Source organism: Eleutherodactylus coqui, chromosome 13 (assembly GCF_035609145.1).
Source record: "Eleutherodactylus coqui strain aEleCoq1 chromosome 13, aEleCoq1.hap1, whole genome shotgun sequence".
Lineage (NCBI taxonomy): Eukaryota > Metazoa > Chordata > Amphibia > Anura > Eleutherodactylidae > Eleutherodactylus > Eleutherodactylus coqui.
Window position 1 is genome coordinate 119228765 of NC_089849.1, and position 22062 is coordinate 119250826.

At 45.7% G+C, this 22062-nt stretch overlaps 1 protein-coding gene across 2 annotated transcripts in view; it reads right to left on the minus strand.

The window, feature by feature from the left end:
• The window catches only part of RPTOR (regulatory associated protein of MTOR complex 1), a 412277-nt gene that overhangs the window by 19508 nt on the left and 370707 nt on the right, over window positions 1–22062 (minus strand). For both annotated transcript variants that reach the window (XM_066587408.1, XM_066587407.1), the window contains exons 20-21: window positions 17759–17917; window positions 15548–15666 (exon numbers count right to left, since the gene is read on the minus strand). In XM_066587408.1, coding sequence (XP_066443505.1) covers window positions 15548–15666; window positions 17759–17917 — 278 coding nt within the window. The remainder of the gene's footprint in view (window positions 1–15547; window positions 15667–17758; window positions 17918–22062) is intronic.

A 22062-nucleotide genomic window follows, 5' to 3' on the forward strand; every position in this document is an offset into this window, starting at 1 on the left:
AGAAGAAGTCTCCAAATTGCTCTTCTCTGCTCGCCCCACCACCTGCGCTACCGACCCCCTCCCCTCACACCTCCTCTGTTCCTTCTCCCCAGTGGTCATCTCCCATCTCACCACTATATTCAACCTCTCTCTGACCTCTGGCATCTTTCCCTCTTCTTTCAAACACGCCATCATATCCCCACTGCTAAAGAAGCCGACTCTGGACGCGACTGATGCTGCCAACTACCGACCCATCTCAAACCTTCCCTTCATCTCCAGACTACTAGAACGGCTGGTTTACTCCCGCCTTGTAAGCTACCTATCAGAGCACTCTCTCCTAGACCCCCTACAGTCTGGCTTTCGACCTCAACACTCGACAGAAACTGCCCTTACTAGGGTATCCAATGACCTACTGACAGCCAAATCGAGGGGCGATTACTCCCTACTGATCCTCCTCAACCTCTCCGCAGCATTTGACACTGTTGACCACAAACTCCTCCTCAATATGCTACGCTCCATTGGCCTAAAGGACACTGCCCTCTCCTGGTTCTCTTCCTACCTATCTGACCGCTCTTTCAGTGTCTCCTTTGCTGGCTCTACCTCCCCTCCTCTTCCCCTTGCTGTTGGGGTCCCCCAGGGCTCTGTCCTCGGCCCCCTTCTTTTCTCTATCTACACAGCCCCTATTGGACAAACCATCAGGAGATTTGGCCTCCAATACCACCTGTATGCTGATGATACCCAGCTATACACCTCTTCCCGTGACATCTCTGCACCTTTACTCCAAAACATCACTGTCTGTCCGCTGTCTCTAACACCATGTCCTCTCTCTACCTAAAACTAAACCTCTCTAAAACTGACCTGCTGGTATTTCCACCCTCCACTAACCGACCTCCTCCTGACATCTCCATCTCAGTGTGTGGCGCCACCATAACTCCTAGACAACATGCCCGCTGCCTTGGAGTCATATTTGATTCTGATCTCTCTTTTACCCCCTACATCCAATCTCTGGCCCGAACATGTCAGCTGCACCTCAAGAACATCGCAAGAATCCGCTCTTTTCTCACTGTGGACACGCTAAAAACGCTTACTGTTGCCCTCATCCACTCCTGCCTCGATTATTGCAACTCGTTGCTGATCAGCCTCCCCTGCACCAGACTCTACCCTCTCCAATCCATCCTGAATGCGGCAGCCAGGCTCATCTTCCTGTCCAGCCGCTACTCGGACGCCTCAGCCCTGTGCCGGTCACTGCACTGGCTGCCCGTTAAATACAGAATTCAATTTAAACTCGCCACCTTCATCCACAAAGCCCTCCACAGTGCAGCGCCCCCCTATACCGCCTCCCTCATCTCAATCCATCAACCAGCCCAGGCTCTCCGCTCTGCTAACGAAACCAGATTGAGCGCCCCTTTAATTCAAACTTCTCATTCCCGCCTCCAAGACTTCTCCAGAGCAGCACCGGTCCTCTGGAACGCACTACCAAAGGCTACCCGAGCAATCCAGGACTCGCAGAACTTCAGGCGTGCTCTAAAAAAGCACCTCTTCAGGGAGGCATACTGAATTCCCTAAACAAACCCCTCTGTACTCCGCCTGATAACATGCTCCCTGACCTACTGACTGCAATCCCTGCTAGCCATCATAAACCGCTCCTGCAGTCATACTGTTTCTGCCGTCACACGGCTAAATGTCTGACCATTGTCTATGTGTATATCACCCCTCACTCTCCACCTCGCCATACTGTGCACATCTCCAGCCCCTTTACCTTCTGTATCACCCCATTACTTGTAGTATGTAAGCTCGTTGGAGCAGGACCCGCACCCCTATTGTTTCCATCAATTGATTACTTTGTAACCGTGGTTCTGTAATGTTTGTACTTTTGTCCTTCTGTATCCCCCTGTCTATGTAAGCGCTGCGGAATATGTTGGCGCTATACAAATAAAGTTTATTATTATTATTATTATTATTACTTTCAAAGAGTTAATATACACAACTGATTTTTCTTTTGAACTAAGAGTCCAAAATGAAAAAAAATCACAGCATGTGCTATTTTTGGGAAATTCCTTTTTCAAGAATTGCCCACTATTTCCTGTGGGAGCATGAAAAAAACAAAAAGATTACATTGTACCCTCATGCCAAGTGCTTTCCATCTGACTCTGATGAGTTTTTACCATTTTAAATTTTATTGGAAGCATATGTTTTTTTTTCACGTGCACGAAAAACGCATGTACATGAATGCGAATCGTGTGTTTAATTCTACAATGCATTGCCCGTGCCAAAATATTGCTTGTTAAACAAGTGCAATGCAAGTCAGATTTTCACTGACCAACACTGGTCGCACCTGTGTAAGTCCAGCCAGGAGGCTCGTTTTGGCTGATGCTGTATGGAAGATAGGACTGAGTACTAGCTTCAGCTGCTGAAGAACGCTGCTTTGAAAACATGGTGGGTGATTCATGTAATTTACAAGGAGCTGTAACTTCCTCTTTGTAAAGAGCTTCTGCAGCTGCTAAGCTCTAAGAAATATGAGAGGAAAAAAGAGGGAGTGTGTCTCCAGCTAAAATACTGAGAAAGGGACGCAATGGCCCCAAAAAGTCGTCGAGCTTAAAAATACATCTCGTGCCTCATTAAGAAAAGGGATTGCGCCTACAACCACTTCTGTCCTACATTTACACCAATAAATAACACCAACTAATATAGGGGTCACGAAAATAAATTAGAAAACAATTAGTTGTTACCACTGGAAGCAGCCATATTTGGCCAGATATTTTCTTAACCCCTTAGTGACGAAGCCTGTTTGCTCCTTAGTGACGGAGCCAAATTTTGGAAATCTGACATGCGTCGTTCAACGTAGCATAACTCCGTAAAGGCTTTACATATCTAAGTGATTCTGACATTATTTTTTCGCCACATGTTGTACTTCATTTTGGTTGTAAAATATAATGGTTGTATAATTTGTGTATATTTATTAAAAGTACCACTATTGGAAAAATTTTGAAAAAATTGTCATTTTTTTTCACATTTTCATCTGTAATATCTCAAATATGTCCAAACATACTGTACAAATTTTTGATAAGATATATATTTCCATCTGTTTACTTTATTCTGAATGAACACTTGAAAAACTTGTGTTTTTTTTAACCATTTATAGGACGTACAACTTTAACATTACTTTTCAGCATTTTGAGGAACACTTTGTTTTCCTGCACCAAGCCAAGTTTGCAGAGGCTCATAAGTGTCAGAATAATAGATACCCCCTCAAATGACCCCATTTTAAAAACTACACCCCTTAATGTATTCACTGAGGGGTGTCATGAGTATTTTGACCCTACCAGTTTTTTTCAGGAATTAATTCAATTTAGAGGAGAAAAAATAAAATTTCATATTTTTGCAAATATGTCATTTTAAAGACATATATTTTTCCTATAGTGCCCATGAAAATGAGGATTTACACCCCAAAATGGATACCTCCTTTTCTCCCATGTTTAGAAACATACCCATTGTGGCCCTAATCTTATGTCTGGATGCACAACGGGACCCAAAATGAAAGGAGTAGTCGGTGTCTTTCAGAACATAAATTTTGCTTGAAGGCGTTTTAGGCCCATAGCACTTTTGTAGAGCTCTTGAGCGGCCAAAACCAAAGAGAACCCGCACAAGTGACCCCATTTTGAAAACTAGACCCCTTAACGATTTTATCTAGGGGTGTACTGCCCATTTTGACCCCACAGTTTTTGAATGAATTCAAGCAAAGCAAAAGGAAAAAAATGTGATTTTCGTTTTTTTGGCAATTCTGTCGTTTTAAAAACTGCTTTTTTGGTACAGCACACACATGAATGAAGACTTGCACCCCAAAATGGATACCCCTGTTTGTCCCGTGTTCAGAGACATACCCATTGTGGCCCCTTTTGTCTGGATGCACAACGGATCCCAAAATTAAAGAAGTAGTCGGTGGCTTTCAGAACAGAAATTTAGCATGAAAGTGATTTAGTTCCCATTGCCCACTTGTAGAGCCCTTGAGCGCCCAAAACGACAGAGAACCCCCACAAATGACCCCATTTTGAAAACTAGACCCCCTAACGAATTCATCTAGGGGTGTACTGTGTATTTTTAAATAAATCTAAGCAAAGCAGTAGGAAAAAAAATTACAATTTTCATTTTTTTGGCAGTTGTGTCAATTTAAAAACTGTTTTTTTAGTACAATGTACATAGGAATGAAGACTTTCACCCCAAAATTGATACCCCTGTTTGTCCTGTGTTCAGATACATACCCCTTGTGGCCCTAATCTACTTAAATGACACATGGCTAGGCCTATAATGGAAGGAGCACCCGTTTGATTTCAGGGTACAACGGAATAAATTCCAGGCCCCATTGCCCACTTGCAGAGCCATTGAGTGTCCAAAACGATAAAGAACCCCTTCAAATGACCCCATTTTAAAAACTAGACCCCTTAACAAATTCATCTAGGGGTGTACTGTGTATTTTGACCCCACAGTATTTGAATAAATCTAAGCACAGCAGAAGGAAAAAATTACAATTTTCATTTTTTTGGCAATTTTGTCAATTTAAAAACTGGGTTTTTTTTGTACAGTGTACATAGGAATAAAGACTTTCACCCCAAAACGGATACCCCCGTTTGTCCCGTGTTCAAAAACATACCCATTGTGGCCCTAATCTACTTATAGGACACATGGTTAGGCCCATAATGGAGGGAATACCCGTTGGATTGCAGGGCACAACTGAATACATTCCAGGCCCCATTGTTCATTTGTACGGAATAAAAATTGACTCCCTAAAAAAATCCCCCCCCCCCTCCGCGCCATTTTCGGCGTTCCCCAAATCTTAGATAAACGTAATAATGTGAACTGTGTGGTATTTCCGTAGACAGGGGTAATTACGGAGGCTGGTTGGGATGGGTACATAGAACAATAAAACCGGGTACCCCCCCTCCTCTCATGCTTTTTTGGGGGTATTTCGTGACCTCAGCAGCAGGGATGGGGTGTAAAAAGTGGCGCTCTGCGAGGCCCCGTAAGCTTGATGAGGTGCGGCGGTCTCGCACAGAAGACGCTCAACAAGCTGCTCCTGGAACTGCTGAAAGGCGAGCGTTCCCGGGACTTCTTGTAAATTGCGTATTACAGGTAGCGGTCTGAATAACGCCGGGCTCACACGGCCGGATGTGGAATCCGCTTGCTGAGGCCCGCAGCGGATCCCGGCTGTGAGCCTGGCTGTGACCCTGCGTACGGCCGCGTAATGTACTGCGCATAACTGCCTACTCCCGCAGGCGGTCATTCGCAGTACTTTTTGTTTGTTTGTGTTTCCCGCACCGTCGCTTAGCGATGACGCAGGTACCCGCAGCCCGTATACAAGGTAGTTGCGTATGGGCTGCGGGTATATCCGCGACCACGGAGCACAATGGGCTATATGTTGCAGATATCCGCGGTAAAATAGAACCTGCTGCGTTCTCTTTTCTGCGAGTGGATTACACAATTCCGACCCGCTAATGTGAGCGGAATTGTGTAATCCAATGCGCTTCATCTGCGTATTACCGCGGATCAGACGCATGCGGAATCCGTAATTCCTATCCGGTCATGTGAGACCGGCCTAAGGTAGATCGCTACCTTTTTATCACGTGACCGGGGACCGCTCAACGAGGCCACCCGTCACTGCTCCAGGCTCTCGGTGACCGTTGGTCGCTGGGAGCAAGGAGATTTTAAATTTCCAGGGCTCCCCGACTCCTGCGCATGTGTCCGGTGTTTTGCCGGCAGTCGTATGCGCAGGATCCGGGAAAGTTCACGGGAGAAGATCGCGTCGGGGTGCAAATACGGAGGCCTCCTGTAAAAAGTTTTATCTCCTCTCACTGATCGCATCAGTGAGGGGAGATGAACCTTCACCTTTTTTTACTTTTACGTGATCGCCATTATCCATTGGATAACGGCGAACACGTGACGAGGAACCGCTCACCGCGGCCCCCCGTGAAATCTCCAGGCTCTCGGCTAAGTTTTGTAGCCAGGAGCAGGGAGATTTTAAATTATCCTGGCAGTCCACGGCTTTTGCGCATGCGTCCGCCATTTTGGCAACGGGCGCGTGCGCAGAAACTGGGGTAAGGTCCGCAGATAAATCCGTGGGCCTTAGGTACGTCATTTCATCCTACCTTACGGATATGATCCTTGGGGGGAGATGAAGTGCAAGCTTTTTTAACTTTTTAAAACTTTTTTTAAACTTTTTTTTTACTTTTTACACTTTTTTATTACTTTACATGATCACTGCTATCCATTGGATAACAGTGATCATTTCCCCGGTATAATCTCTCTGCTCCGGGCTACACATGGCAGCCAGGAGCAGAGGGATTTTAAATTTCCCGAGGTTCGAGCCCGTCTGCGCACGAGCACGATGTCAATCATCGGGCGCGCATGCGCAGATGGGGATTCGGGTCCCAGGACATCGGGGAGGACTTAGGTGAGTATTTTCACCTCCCCTCATGGATCCGATCCATGAGGGGAGGTGAAACTAACTTTTCTTTTAAACCTTTTTTTTTACTTTTTCACGATTGGAATAGCGGCGATCGCTTGCCCGGGGACCACTCACAGCGGTCCCCGGTAACACCTCCTGGTTCCCGGCTACCTTCAGGAGCCGGGAGCCAGGAGATTTCAAATTTGCCGGGGGCTCCCGGGCTTCTGCGCATGGCGTCATCGTCTGGCGCGCATACGCAGAAGACCGCCGGCGGGTCCAGGAGGACCCGATCTCCAGGGGACACCGGGGACAAGCCGCGTGAGTATTTTCAGCTTCCCTGATGGATCCGATCCATCAGGGCAGCTGAATCTTTTTTTTTTTTTACAGATTTTTGTTTACTTTTTAGCGATCGGCGCTATCCATTGGATAGCGCCGATCGCAATGCCGGGGGGACTGCCCGCATCCTGGGATGACAGCTCCATGATGTCGGCTGCCTGCGGGCACCGACAGCATGGAGCTGTCACGTTCTCAGGCAGGTGGGCATCAATCCAAAGAGGATGCATAAAACTACGTCCTCTAGGATTAAAGCCCACTTTCTGAGGATGTAGTTTACCGATGGGGCAGTCGTTAAGGGGTTAATATGAGAAAATCTAAATTTTTATTTCATATTTTAAAAAAAATACACATATAGAATCAGGCAGTATATATTGTTATGGGAATAAATCATTCCATCTGAATTCAGGTTCTTCTCCAAATTAATTATGAGAACAGCATACATGCTTATACAGCATTTCCCTGATAATAAGCCCCACACAGATTTTCAGGGTGGGGCTTGAAATATAAGCTCTCCCCTGAAAATAAGCCCTAGCTAGGCTACATATGAGAAAAAAACAACAACAATAGTCAGTCAATGAAAGCCAATGCTGGATTAACCAAACAGAGAAACGGGGGCAGACAGTGTAGATAGCGAGCTGGGACCAAGAAATGGAAACGGGGGTTGAACAGGGGGTGGGGTTAGTACAGTAAGAACTGACACAATAGCTAATAGTACCATTAGTAGCAAAATGAATATAAAGAACTACCATATAAATTATATGTCAACGAATGCAAGAAGTGTGATCTGTAAAGTGGGTGAGCTTGAAGCAAGAATGTCTGATGAAAATTACGATATAGTAGGAATAACAGAAACATGGCTTGATAATAAGTGTGATTGGGCGGTGAATTTACAGGGTTACAATCTCTTCAAAAGAGACCGTGGAAACCAGAAAGGAGGAGTATGTCTGTATGTTAAATCAAACTTAATGCCAAAGCTACGAGAAGATATAGGTGCAGGAGTTGAACGCATGGAATCTCTGTGGGTAGAAATATAGGGAGAAAAAAAAAAAATCCTGATAGGGGTTTTCTATAGGCCACCAAAAGCAACAGAAATCTTATTTTTAAGGCAAATGGCAGAGGTGTCAAAGCGCAACAAAGTAATTATTTAATTATCCAGATATAATATGGGAAGACGAAGCCTGCAAATCACATAGGGGTGAGAAGTTCTTGAGAACAATTAAAGATAACTACTAGGGATGAGCGAGTATACTCGCTAAGGCACTACTCGCTCGAGTAATGTGCCTTAGCCGAGTATCTCCCCGCTCGTCCCGAAAGATTCGGGTGCCGCCGCGGGGCGGGGAGTTGCGGGGGAGAGCAGGGAGGAACGGAGGGGAGATCTCTCTCTCCCTCTCTCCCGCCCGCTCTGCCCCGCTCCCCGCCGCAACTCACCTGTCAGCTGCGGCGGCCCCCGAATCTTTATGGACGAGCGGGGAGATACTCAGCTAAGGCACATTACTCGAGCGAGTAGTGCCTTAGCGAGTATACTCGCTCATCTCTAATAACTACCCTACCCAACTTGTGCAGGAACCAACAAGAGGGAGGGGCACTCTGGACTTATTATTAACTAACAAATTGGACAGAATCACGGGGGTGCAGGTGCAGGGACACTTGGGAAATAGTGACCACAATATAATTAATTTCCAGCTGTCATTTAACAAAAAGCCTCATCATGGAGCGACAAATAAACTAAAGTTTAGTAAAACAACATTTTATCAGCTCAGAACTATCATTGGTAAAATTAATTGGGATAACATCCCCAAAAATAACAGTACAGATGACAAATGGGAGAAGTTTAAAAATATGTTAATTACCACATGTGAGCTGCTCATATCCTTAAAAAATAAAGAACTACAAGTAGAAGAAAACCAATGTGGCTCAACAAGACTGTAAGGGGGGCAATAAATGAAAAAACGAAAGCGTTTAAGCTACTAAAACAAGAAGGCAGTGAAGAAGCACTAAAATCATACAGGGAAAAAAACTAAATATGTAAAGAAAAGATCAAAATTGCTAAGGAGGAGGCTGAAAGACTGATCGCCAATGAAAGCAAAAATAATCCTAAACTATTCTTCAATTATATAAACAGTAAAAGGATTTGCACTGGTAGGGAGAAGACGATAGGGAGATGGCAAATCTAATAAATAGTTTTTTTTCTAGGTATTCACAAATGAGAATGAAATGCCACATGAGATGCAGGGGAAAAAAATGAACCACCCACTAAATATTGCATGCCTAACACAAGAGGAAGTGCATAACTTGTTAAAGAGGATCCAAATCGATAAATTGCGGGTCCCGGATGAAATACACCCAAGGGTTCTAAGGGAACTAAGTGATGTGATAGCTAGACCGCTATTTCTTATATTTATGGACACTTTTGAGACCTGGGTTGTACCGCTGGATTGGCGCATTGCCAATGTGGTTCCAATATACAAAAAGGGGTCTAAAAGAAAGCCTGGTAACTACAGGCCAGTAAGTCTCACTTCAATAATTGGAAAAATATTCAAGGGGTTTCTGAGAGACGCCATCCTAGAATACCTCTAGTGTATGAGGGGTCGATCATGTCAGACCTATTTGATCAGCTTCTACGATGAAGTAAGCTCTAGGCTGGACCTGTAAGAGTTTATTGATCTCGTATATCTGGATTTCGCTAAAGCATTTGACACCATGCCGCATAATAGGTTGCTATATAAAATGAGATAGCTCGGACTGGGCGAAAACGTGTGTATCTGGGTAAGGAACTGGCTCAGAGACAGAAAGCAGAGTGCGCCAATTAATGGTTTATACTCTGATTGGGGCACAGTTGCTAGTGGGGTGCCACAAGGTTCATTACTAGTCCCCATTCTGTTCAATATATTTATCAATGACCTGATATAAGGACTACACAGTAAATATCAATATTTGCAGATGATTATTATATTATTAATATTTGCAGAAAATTATATAAGACAATAAATACAACGGAGGACAATATTCGGTTATAAAAGGACCTAGATAAGCTGGGGGCTTGGGCAGAAAAATGGCAAATTAAGTTCAATATTCATAAATGTGAGGTTCTGCACATGGGCAGGAGAAACAGATGTCACCAATATACACTAAATGGGGTACTGCTAGGGAAATGTGATATGGAAAAAGACCTGGGGGTACTAGGGGACATGTAGATGTAAGGGCTCCCACACACTTGCGTTTTGTTTTTTGTAAACACGATTGTCAATGGGACTTTCTAATGTTAAAAACGCAACGCACTGCACTTGCGTTTTTGGTGCATTGCGTTGTGTTTTTAACATTAGAAAGTCCCATTGACAATCGCGGTAACAAAAAAATGCAAACGCAAGGGTGTGGGAGCCCTAACTGGCGTAACCAATGCCAGTCAGCTGCTGCAAAAGCAAATAAAGTCTTGTGGTGCATTAAAAGAGGTATAGGGGCGAGGGACGAGAACATTATTCTCCCATTATATAAGGCGCTTGTCAGGCCCCACATGGAATACTGCGCACAGTTCTGGTCACCGGTGGGTATCCCAGGTTTTTCTCGTGAGAAACACATCTAGAGAGCCGTGCTATGCCCTGGGAACTGTGCGTGGGAGACACTGCACAAGAATCCAACACACACCAGTGTACAATATTGAACCAGTTAACTATTTAACTGCTAGCTATTTCCTAAGGAGGTAGATATACTAATATATATGTACCTATATATCTGTGTTTGCATAGGCTGATGTGAGAAACATATGAGAAGATAAAATATTGTTATAGTAATAATATATGTATTCCATTACATATCGCTTATAAAAAATGTGTAAAGGTAAGGCAAAATTGTTCTGGTACAACTAAATCTAGTTTTGTATTATTCTAAATCAATATGTTCACTAAAGCACCTTTACACAGATATCTCCTGGGCAGCGATCTCTGCAGAGAAAAATAGCATTATATAGTTAGCCATCCAAATGAATGGTTGTAAAGAACAGGACATTAGTGCAAGCACTGCTTTTACGCCACTTTTTCCGACTTCTAAAGAAAAAACAAGACGACTCTAATATACAGTTGAGGCCTCATTGTCCCGTATATACGTCAGATGTACAGAAAGTCATGTCGTCGATGCAACAGCTCGGCTACAAGAAGTGAGACGACTGGTCTGAGTAAATCACAATACACTGATCAGGGCAACATAATTACAGTATAATAAATTAATGACAGCTATAAAAACAGCAGCAATCTAAATCTAAAAGACGATCTGGAGAAAACATAGTAATGGATCTGCGGTATAGAGCACAAGTTCTCCCTCATTCACATCTGTTTTACAACTACGGACTGTAAAAATTAACCTCCCTTGTGAATTCAAACAGTGATAGTGCAGTAAAGTAAGATGCTGCAAGGCGATTTCACCAACTAGCCAGCCTTTTAATTTCTTTTCAATGGCTTTTTAGCGTCTTGTAAAGACAGCATCTAATGAGCCATTCGGTGGCTTATTACATGCATGGATACAGCCCTGGCTTTTATTACTCCGAGCAGTGCGAATGTCACAGGGAGAGCTGAAGGTGGGTTAATAAATGTCAAGCTTACATACAGAACTGGGAAAGAGAACTGTCGATTACACTCACAGAAGAACAGAGACATAGGATTTATACATTCACACATAAATCATCTATATCGAGCAAAGTCCAGGAATCGGGTTTCAAGATCCTTACGCACTGGTACAGGGTGCCCTCTCGCTTACATGTGATGTTCCCTTCCGTTTCCCCTGAGTGTTGGAGGAGAACAAGGTACAATGCTACACATATTTAGGGAATGCCCAATGTTGGCCAGTTTCTGGTCTGAAGTATGGCGGATCACCTCCAAATTCACAAGCTTCATTCTACCCAAATCACCCGCGCTGTTCCTGCTGCATCTCAACGACGTACCTGTGTCCACATATAAAAAGTCTGTGGTATGCCATCTGGTAAACGCAGCAAGAGCATGTATTCCTAGGCTATGGCGGCAGAATGTGTCTCCCTCAATTAAGATGTGGTTTAGAATGGTTAAAGAGATAATGGAGATGGAGGATTTGACAGCTTCAGTAAAAGGTACACAAGATAAGTTTCAGAAAACCTGGTTTTATTGGATCGAATTCCAGGATTCCTTGGAATTCCGTAACATATATAACTCATAAGAGCGCTAAAGAGCAGAATTACGCCCTTAGTACAGTTCAGAAAGGGACGCTGCAGTACGCCAAGGTCCTGCCAAATAATATTGGGACAAATGCAAGGCTATGCTTTACGATGTACTCTTTCTCCCTTCTATTCCATTCTTTTTTTAGATTTTGATTCCCCCCCCCCCCTTTTTTTCCCCCTTTCGTCTTCCTTTCCTATGGTTTGTTTTTCCATCTTACGCCGTCCTAATGTTACACCACAGTCAGCTGTTTAAAATTAGGAGGTTCTCCGTCACTATCACGAGAATAGAGGAATATAGAGGGTACATGGGGTGGGTTGGGTTTAGGTAGAAGGGTGGGGAGGCATGGGTCGGGGACTGACCTTTAATGAGGGTCCTCTTACCTCTTTACAGGGGTTGCAAAATCCAGGACCAAGCATAATAGCAGTTCACATTTGCAATACCATAGGTAGTACCTGAATAGGCCCACCTCCAGGGGTTTATTGTACATGCTTTAATGTTTAGCACTTTGCCTTAATCCAGTTGGGGAATTCTGCACCAATGGTTAGGTTGCAGGTTGTCATTTTCTTTGCATTACTTAACAGTGATTTAACTTGTTGTTTTGGAAAAATGGAAAATTCATAAATAAAGAATTTAAAAAAAATGTCAAGCTCCCACGCAACAGGAAGCTGGTCGCCCATTAACTCTTTCACAACCATACACCACTGTTGTACACGGCATGGTAGAATCTTTAGTGGGACATGAATAGAGACCGATAAGGGAGTCCTAGTCATTGCCAAGCCAATTCACTCTTGCTGCCACAATTTGCAAGCACTTTTGAAGTGATGGTATCTGGAGAGGTGCTCTGCGCCACTGCGTACACTATACAGAGCTGAGACAGAACAATGGCAAGCTCCGTCATGCCTCCCATCTTCTAGGTTATTCCTACCAGTAAAATTATAAGACTGTATTTCCACTGTATTTCCAATTAGAGAAGACTCAAGTTCTGCAACAGTGATTACAAAACTAAAGGGTCACAGCTAGAGATGAGCGAACGTACTCGGTTCGGGTGTTTTTGGACTCGAGCATCACTTTTTCCGAGTAACTGACTACTTGGCCGAAAAGATTCGGGGGGCGGCGTGGTGGAGCAGGGGGTAGCAGTGGGGAACAGGGGGGAGCTCTCTCTCCCCACCCCCCCACTCCCCTCTGCAACCCCCCACGCTCCCCGAATCTTTTCGTCCGAGTAGTCAGTTACTCGGAAAAAGCGGTGCTCGAGTCCAAAAACACCCGAACCGAGTACGTTCACTCATCTCTAGTCACAGCACTTTGTAAAAGCTCTACACCTTTTTACTGATACCTGAAGATTTCCACCACTTGGAAGCTGCGAAACAAAGCGCAGGGTAGCGCAGGATTAAAATAGTACTCAGGTTGCTAGAGATTTTAAAAAAAGCTGCAGTGAACAACCATGATGTACATTGTGTTCTCATATACACACCCGTAAAGGGCATTAATGCAATTGTATGTTCAAAGACGCTTAATGGTTTCCCCTCAGAAACACTCCTGTGTTTCCACAGATCTCCTCAGGTTGTGGTGGATACAGAGTATCAGTCTCTAGGTCTTGTTTTAAAACCAAGAATCTTGGCTTTAAAAAAAGAGCTGTATTTCTAGCTGCTACACAGCCTGAGATAGAGCAAGTTGAAGGGCCCCCATTCAGTCAGTTTTCAGTTTCACTTAAGGCTTTCTGTCCATGGGCATTTTTGAATTGCGTTCACTACGGCGATAATCCGGCCGTGGGGAACGCAATGCACACTTCCCATAGCGTTGCTATGGAAAGCGCAGCCCCCTGTCCACGAGCAGAGAATCATAGCGATTCTCCGCTCACGGGCGGCAAATCACAGCATGCCATAGTGGCCGGCAATTCGCAGCTGTCATATAGGCTGACAGCGGAGATCAGTCCAGAGGCTACACAGAGGGTCTGCTTGAAATCCCAAAAATGGCACTGAAATGTGTACAGAACTTCAGCCATTATTGAAAACTCATGAAATAGAGACTGAACAGGTCTCTGTTCATTTCTAGCATTTTGTGCCAGAAATGGCGCAGTCCACCACACGTTTCAGCACTTATCACTGAGATAGGTCCTGTCCAGCGATATAATCTTTGGGATTTTAACTCTTAGCTCACTCCACTATTCCTGAAATGACTCACTTTACGGGGCAAAGACCTCAGTCTTGTGAACAATAATTCTCATCATCAATTCAGTAAATTTGTGATTTTTTTGTGGTTTTTCAACACCACAAGGTCCATTCTTGATATCACCATATATTTTTCTAACATTTTAAGAATCATAATCAAGTCTCAAAAGTAGAACACATTACATTTAGTAACGATCATTTACTTTCAACCTGGGGTCTAATACCTTAGAGCTAAATATTCAAGCAGCTGATATGCTGATTACACCAAATCAGCATTTTAACAATATGTGCTGTATATTTTCTTGAAAAAATAAATAAATAAATTTATAAACTTACACAAAAGGGAAAAAAAAGGCAGCCTTCTACCTCTGAGGCCTCCCGCACACAAGCGTATTTAGGGCCGTGTGCTGGCTGCGTTAATTCACACACCTTATCCATTTATGGCTTACATTGCCCTTTAAAACCAGATTTTTGGCCTTTACAGTTCTGGTGGTGTTATGAAGTTATCTGCATGAAGACATAGGCCTAAGTGGTATGTATGAACTTTGGATATGTTGACTTTTTTGGAGGCATTGTGCACCTAATTTTCTGATTGGGTTACATTTTTGGCCACTAGAATCAGTTTTTAAACTTTTTTCTAACACAAAACTGCATGAAGGTGTGTGTATATAGAGCTGAGTAAGTTGCATTTTGACAATGTGCCAGGAGTCTACTTTAAGGAAATATAGGAGTATGGTTGTTAGTATGATTTATTTATTTGATAAATTAGGATTATTTGTGCATGTATAAAGTGTGAAAATTGTTCGGGCTACAAGTCCAAAAACTCCTGGCAGTGAAAGGGCTAAGGGACCCCATAGGATAACACCAAATGCACAATTCAGCCATTACTTTCTTAGTTTATTCTTCATTTATTCTTAATGTATTCGCTTACACAAGGACTCTCAGTGCATTCATACTGTACTTGCAGTGTACATTTGGTGTAGGAAAAGCCCCAGGAGCAGAAGTCAAATGTATCAATAGGACCTCCTTCACTTGATAGCTCAATTGTGTCAGCACACATAAGTATACCCTTTTTTTTCTGTACCAATTAGTGCCCCAGGACAGCAGGTGTCAGGGCACGGAGGATCGGGAATCGCTGTTTGTTGTTTGGCTGACAGCAATCTAAAAGGTGCCAGCCTAATTATGTTGTTGCAGTGCTGACCCCAACCACTGATCAGAAATCATAATTGTTATTCATTTCTCAAGGTCACTTGAAGCTGCATCCTTTAGAGCAGAGGACCCAACATCAAATGGTTCCTGGAAGTTGAGCAACAAGGCCCAGCTACGTCCAGTTCCACCATATCATATATGCAACCAATATGCTTTGCTGAAAAGTTGCTTACTGCAGTCTGCAATACATGGGTAACACACACAATACATACATGTAACACTTGGAGGTACGATACCTTGTATGCTATACTGTTCAGCACTTTCATGGCCAAGTCTGATGCCTCTGGGTATGGATCAGCAGCGAGGTGAAGGAGAACTCTCCATATCTGAGTATAAACACTATTGAAGGAGACTCCTGTGAAGAAAGCCAATACAAATGTTAAGGAACTCTCACCAGATAGAACTGTCTGCCGCATTAGCGCTAATCTATTACCGTGATTATTATAAGGGTAGTAAAAGTACTCTGCTGGGTTTCTCAGGCCAACTGCTGTACAATCATGATCATTGACAACTACTTTTCATTTTCAAGCCTCATAAATCGCTCAGTGTTGTCACTTCCTTTCCCCACATCTTTTGGTTGCTCGTACAACATATAATGTGTGTTTGATCTCGATGAGAGAGATTGTCAAAATAAAAACTGCTTTGGGGTACTTGATCTGAGCATCAATAGTGATATAACCCAATATTCTAGTTCGGACTAAGTTTGTTGGAGGCCCCTGGCAAAAGAATATTGTGGTTGCTTCAATCCCACCTGGACCTTACCTACCCCCTATACCAGCCACATATAGGAAAAGTCTATAGAATGAACGGAGACAGCCTTCTTGGTTGGATTGAACAGTCACCGGGGAATTCCACTTTTCAACAACCATCAGAAGATCTCTGTTTTCCCCCAAGAGGTGGGGATTCTCATGGTGAATTTTAGTTACTACTCATATAAATACTGACTACCAGGGCTATAATTTAAAAAAAAGCTTGGTGCAATAGCAAAGTTTTGAAAGGGCCACACTTGAATATTTTGGGGCCTTGAAAAACCTAAACACCTACTTATATGGTCATTGAATTTAATGGACATATAGATAAATTTGAGAGAGATGTGTAGATTCAACCAGGGTAGGGAGAGTAGCCCTTGGACACTTCTACTGTAAGGCTGGCTTTACACAACCAGATTCCAATAGTGGAATCCACAATCACCTGTGCGGACGATATGCAGTATTCCGCGCCTATTGAAAAAAAATAGAACATTCGCATTTCCGCTCAGATGAGCGGATAGCAACTGCGATTTTCGTGAGCGGATTTTAAAATCGCGTCAGGTTTTATTTTTGGGTGGAATTCGCATGGACAGCTTCCATTGAAGTCAATGGAAGCCATCCGTCCCACAGTCCATTCATAATTGACATTGTGGATACCAGTTGCTGGGAAAACAAATATTTAAGTGTGCTTTCACACAGGAGCGAGAATCACTTAGTGAATGAAAGTGTAACGGGCTGGAGATTCCTCTGGCCGTCCGCCTCCATTCAAAGTAAACAGGCCGTCATAGATGGACGACTGCCTGTATACACGGGTCGATTGTTGTTTGATTTTCATTGTTTTAGAATTGTCGTTTGTCATTCATACGCTGTTGGTATTTACATTGAATGGTTATCATTCAGATTTCCACGGGAACCTGTACGATTATTCAGTGTACAGGGCCCTACAGCAGGGGACTGGACTCCTAATCAGTCATAAAACAGTTAAAGCTCCAATGATTCATAGTAGAAGCTTAAATGTGCTCCGATCAGAACACGTGCCTGTTTCTCAAGTGGCCGCTGGGAAACATTTTTTCCTCTGCTGTCACTCAAGCTATAAATTAATTGTACTTCTTGACTCCAGTGAGGACTATAGAGAGATCCAATACACAGCACTTAACCCCAGGGAGTAGCGGAAAGGTTGGCACTTGTGTCTCTCCTGACACACACTTCTGCAGTCTGACTGGTAATTTCAGAAGGTTTCCTAAGACTTCCCTTTGATGAAGATGTTTTCCCTGAATCTGTAATTTGGAATGGAGGCAGCTATTAATGATCACTGGGAAACCTGGAGGACTCGGAGACAGCAAAGGAGAATCAAAGACCAAGGTGGGGGGAGGTGTACGAGGAGGAGAAGAACAACGGGAGGGGGGCCGAGGTACACCGCTGCCTAATGAAAGGACACGGCAAAATAGAGGAAAACGATGCCGAATCTCTGACTGCGCAACAGGACGATGGAAACACTGATAAGATGTGAGGTAGACAGAGAACATTTCCATTCTTTACATCAGGGAGCAGATGCTCCGAACACGAAAAAGGCAGGAAGGGAATCCCTTGTTGGGAAAACTGATGAGAGATGTGCATAGGTGGGAGAAAGAGCACACAACTTCAAAAGATAGGAGGTGGGGGACATCCTCAGAACGACTGTCCTAGGAAGTCTCTTACCAATTAGTGAATTGAGTGAGGAGTAAGAGCTGACGCGTCTCATTTTGTCAATGGTCTCAAAGGACAGAATGTACTCCTCGTTGTCAGGGCTCCCCAGGGTGCTACTGGCACTGCTGCTGGTGCTGAGATTACCAGGAGAGAAAGCTACAGGTCCTCCCCCTGAAAGAAGAAAAAGTGCTTAACGGTGCACTGAATAGAAGGCTGCACAAATAAGCATGCATTAGATTAGGAGGGCAGATGACCCAGCAAAAAACAAAAGTGGCTGCAAAAGATCCCATTTCCGCCATAGTGTGAAGGTGCGTTTAGACGGAACAATCATTGCTCCAAAAATTGTTCGAACAAATGAAAGTGAACAATAATCTTTCAGCCTAAATGTGAGCTAACGACTGAATGACTAACGAGAATTGCGTGCTTCTCGTTCGTCATTCAGTTTCATATGGCATAAAAGAGGATTTTTTACTCACCGTAAAATCTCTTTCTCGTCTCGTCATTGGGGGACACAGCAAAGACCGTGGGATATAGCTTCTGCCACTAGGAGGCGACACTAAGCACAAAAAGTTAGCTCCGCCCTCTGGCTATATCCCTCCTGCCGACAGCAGGCTAATTAGTTTGTCATGCCAGCAGTTGGAGTAGCCATGCAGGAATAGAGACACAACAATAGTTAGTCATATGACACGTCAACAAAAAATTTAACTGTAATGAAAAACACGCAGCACCATGTGCGACTTACAGAATCCGGAGTCCGACCAGGACCACCACTGTGTCATATAAAGAAAGAGGGGTGGGTGCTGTGTCCCCCAATGACGAGACGAGAAAGATTTTACGGTGAGTAAAAAATCCTCTTTTCTCACTCGTGTCATTGGGGTACACAGCAAAGACCGTGGGACATCCCACAGCCGTCCCCGAGGGTGGGTACAAATAAATCAAAACGCATGCGGTCAGTTTACAGCCGTCTGTAAAACCTTTCGACCCAGCGAAGCGTTGGCTGACGCAAATGTATGTAACTGATAAAACTTAGTAAAGGTGTGCAGGGATGCCCAGGTGGCTGCCTTACACACCTGTGATACTGATGCACCGTGATTGACCGCCCCTGAAGCCCCCACCCCTCTGGCGGAATGTGCCGCCACCTGGAACGGCGGTGCCTCACCCTTAGCCCGGTAGGCCTCCACCACTGCTGAACGGATCCAGCGAGCAATTGTCACCTTTGATGCCGCAAGGCCACGTCTCGGACCATCCGGTATCACGAATAGGGAATCTGAGCGCCGGAAAGACGCGGTCTGGTCCAAATATGTCCTCAGGGTGCGGACTAGGTCTAAAGTGTGCAGAGCCCGTTCCCTAGGGTGAACCGCCTTTGGACAAAATGATGGCAGTACAATGTCCTCATTAATGTGAAAGGTAGACACCACCTTTGGGAGTAAAGATTGCACCGGTCGCAACACCACCTTATCTTGGTTGAAAACCGTAAAGGGTGGTTTTGCCGATAGCGCCGCAATCTCCAAAACCCTACGAAGGGAGGTAACTACCACAAGGAAAGCGACCTTACAGGACCGCAAGCACCACGGTAATTCCGCTAATGGTTCAAACGGATGGGCCTGCAAGGCATCCAGAACCAGGTTAAGGTCCCAAGGTGGCACCGGAGACCGGAAAGGGGGTGCCGTATAAGCGACTCCCTGTAAAAAGGTGCGCACCGCCGACCTTGAAGCCAAAGGTCGCTGAAACAAAACTGACAAAGCCGAAACCTGCCCCTTAAGGGAGCTGAGGCTCAGGCCCAAGCCCAACCCGTCTTGGAGAAACGACAGTAGACGGGCCAACGAAAAATGCATCGGGTGCGCCCCTTTCTGCTCGCACCAGCGAAAAATGTTCTCCACACCCCGTGATATACTTTCAATGACGACAGCTTCCTAGCCCTAATCATTGTCTGGATAACCGGGTCTGAGAAGCCCTGTGCTCTCAGTACCGCGGTCTCAACTGCCATGCCGTAAAACGCAGTGTAGCTAAATTCTGGTGGTAGAGGGGACCCTGAGAGAGAAGATCCTTTCGCAGGGGTAATCGCCAGGGCGCGTCTGCTACCATGTCCATGAGCTTCGCGTACCACGTTCTTCGCGGCCAATCTGGCGCTATGAGAATCACTGGTAGCCCTTCCTTCCTGATTCTCCTGAGCAGCCAAGGAATGAGAGGAATTGGTGGGAAGACATAGGGGCAATGAAACCCCGTCCATGGAGCCGTTTGCGCATCTGCTGCTAGAGCTCTGGGGTCCCTTGACCTGGCCAGATAGGCTGGAAGCTTCTGATTGAAGCGAGACGCCATCAGGTCCACGTCTGGCCGGCCCCATCTCAGGCATACTTCCTGAAATACCTCGGGATGTAGCCCCCACTCTCCTGGGTCAACCTCCTTCCTGCTGAGGAAGTTGGCTGCCCAATTTTTGACCCTGGGAATGAAGACTGCCGATATCGCTTGAAGATGTTTCTCGGCCCATGACAGAATTCCCTCTACTTCCTTCATGGCTCCCCTGCTGCGGGTCCCGCCTTGATGGTTTATGTAAGCCACCACGGTCGCGTTGTCTGACTGGATTCGCCCTGGAGTTCCCTCCAGCCGATGCACGAAATGCTGCAAGGCCCAGAGTATTGCTCGCAGCTCTAGGACGCTTATCTGGAGACAGGACTCCTGCGTAGACCAGGTTCCCTGTGCTACCAGATCCCCCAGCGTGCACCCCCAGCCTGTCATGCTGGCGTCTGTAGCCAGCACCTGCCACTGCAGGGGCAGGAATGACCTGCCCTGCTGGATACGTGGCGAGTCCAACCACCACTGGAGTGACTGCTGAACCCCTGGCGGAATCCTTATCTTCCGCTCGAGGGATCGTGCTAACCTGTCCCACCTTGACAGTATCGCCCACTGCAAGGGGTGGGAGTGGAACTGGGAAAATGGAATCGCCTCGAAAGACGATACCATCAGTCTCAAAACCCTCATCGCATGGCGGATCGCCACCGGTCGCTGCGATAGAAGGGACCGCACCTGCCTCTGAAGCAGCTGACATTTTGCTTCCGGGAGAGTCACTCGACCCCGTGTCGAAGCACATCCCCAGGTACAGCATGCGTTGAGCTGACACAAGAGACGATTTCTTGAAATTGATCAGCCAACTGAACCTGGTAAGCGTGTCCAGGGCAATCTGCAGGCTCTCCAGGTTGTCCCGCTGGGTCGGGGCTTTCACCAGAATGTCGTCTAGATACGTCATGGCAACGACCCCCCTGGAATGCAAGATTGCCATCACTGCCGCTAAGACTCTTGTAAACACCCTGGGAGCTGTCGCCAGCCCGAATGGCAATGCCGCGAATTGGAAGTGCTCTTCCTGTACTGTGAACCGGAGGAAGCGCTGGTGCGCCTGACAAATGGGGATATGTAAATATGCATCCTGGATGTCTATCGAGGACAGGAATTCCCCTGCCTCCAAGGATGGGATGACCGCTCGTACAGACTCCATGCGGAAATGACGGACCGCTACTAACTTGTTCAGCTTCTTTAGGTCTAGAACCGGACGGACGGAGCCGTCCTTTTTGGGGACCACAAAAAGATTGGAGTAGAATCCCGTGAAGTATTGCTCGGGGGGCACTCGCACCACCACCCCCTGTAAATAGAGAGAGCGGACCGCTCCGAGAAAAGCTGCTGCCTTCCCTGGGTCCCCCGGGGTTCTGGACCGAAAGAAGCGGTCGTGCGGTTGTGAAAGGAACTCTATCGCATAGCCCTTGGACACGACCTCCTGTACCCAGCTGTCTGAGACCTGAGACGACCAGACCTGGCTGAATTGGAGAAACCATCCCCCCACCTTGTCCGAAACAGGTGGGGGCAGTCCCTCATGCGTAGGGCTTGCTTTTGGTTCACTTTGCGGGCTGGGGCCCCCGCCAAGAGGACCTTGGGTTTAAAGGAAGGAACCTTCCTTTGTTCCAGCTCCTGTGGACCCTTCCTCTCCACCCTACGAGGACTAGTCCGGCGATAGGAACGAAAACGTCTGTGCTGCGGAGATGACCGCTTAGGACGGTTCTGTGGCAAAAGCGAGCTCTTTCCACCCGTAGCCTCTGAGATGAGATCGTCTAGCTTGGCGCCGAAAAGACGAGATCTTACAAAGGGCATACTGATTAACGACCCCTTGGAGGAAGCGTCCGCATCCCACGATTTTAACCATAGGGTCCGGCGAGTCGCCACCGATGCCGCGGAGGCTCGGTCCGCCAGCCTGGCTGTATCCATAGAGGCCTCACAGAGAAACATGCCCGCTTGTTCAATCTGGTGTGTGATGCCCACCAGATCCTCAG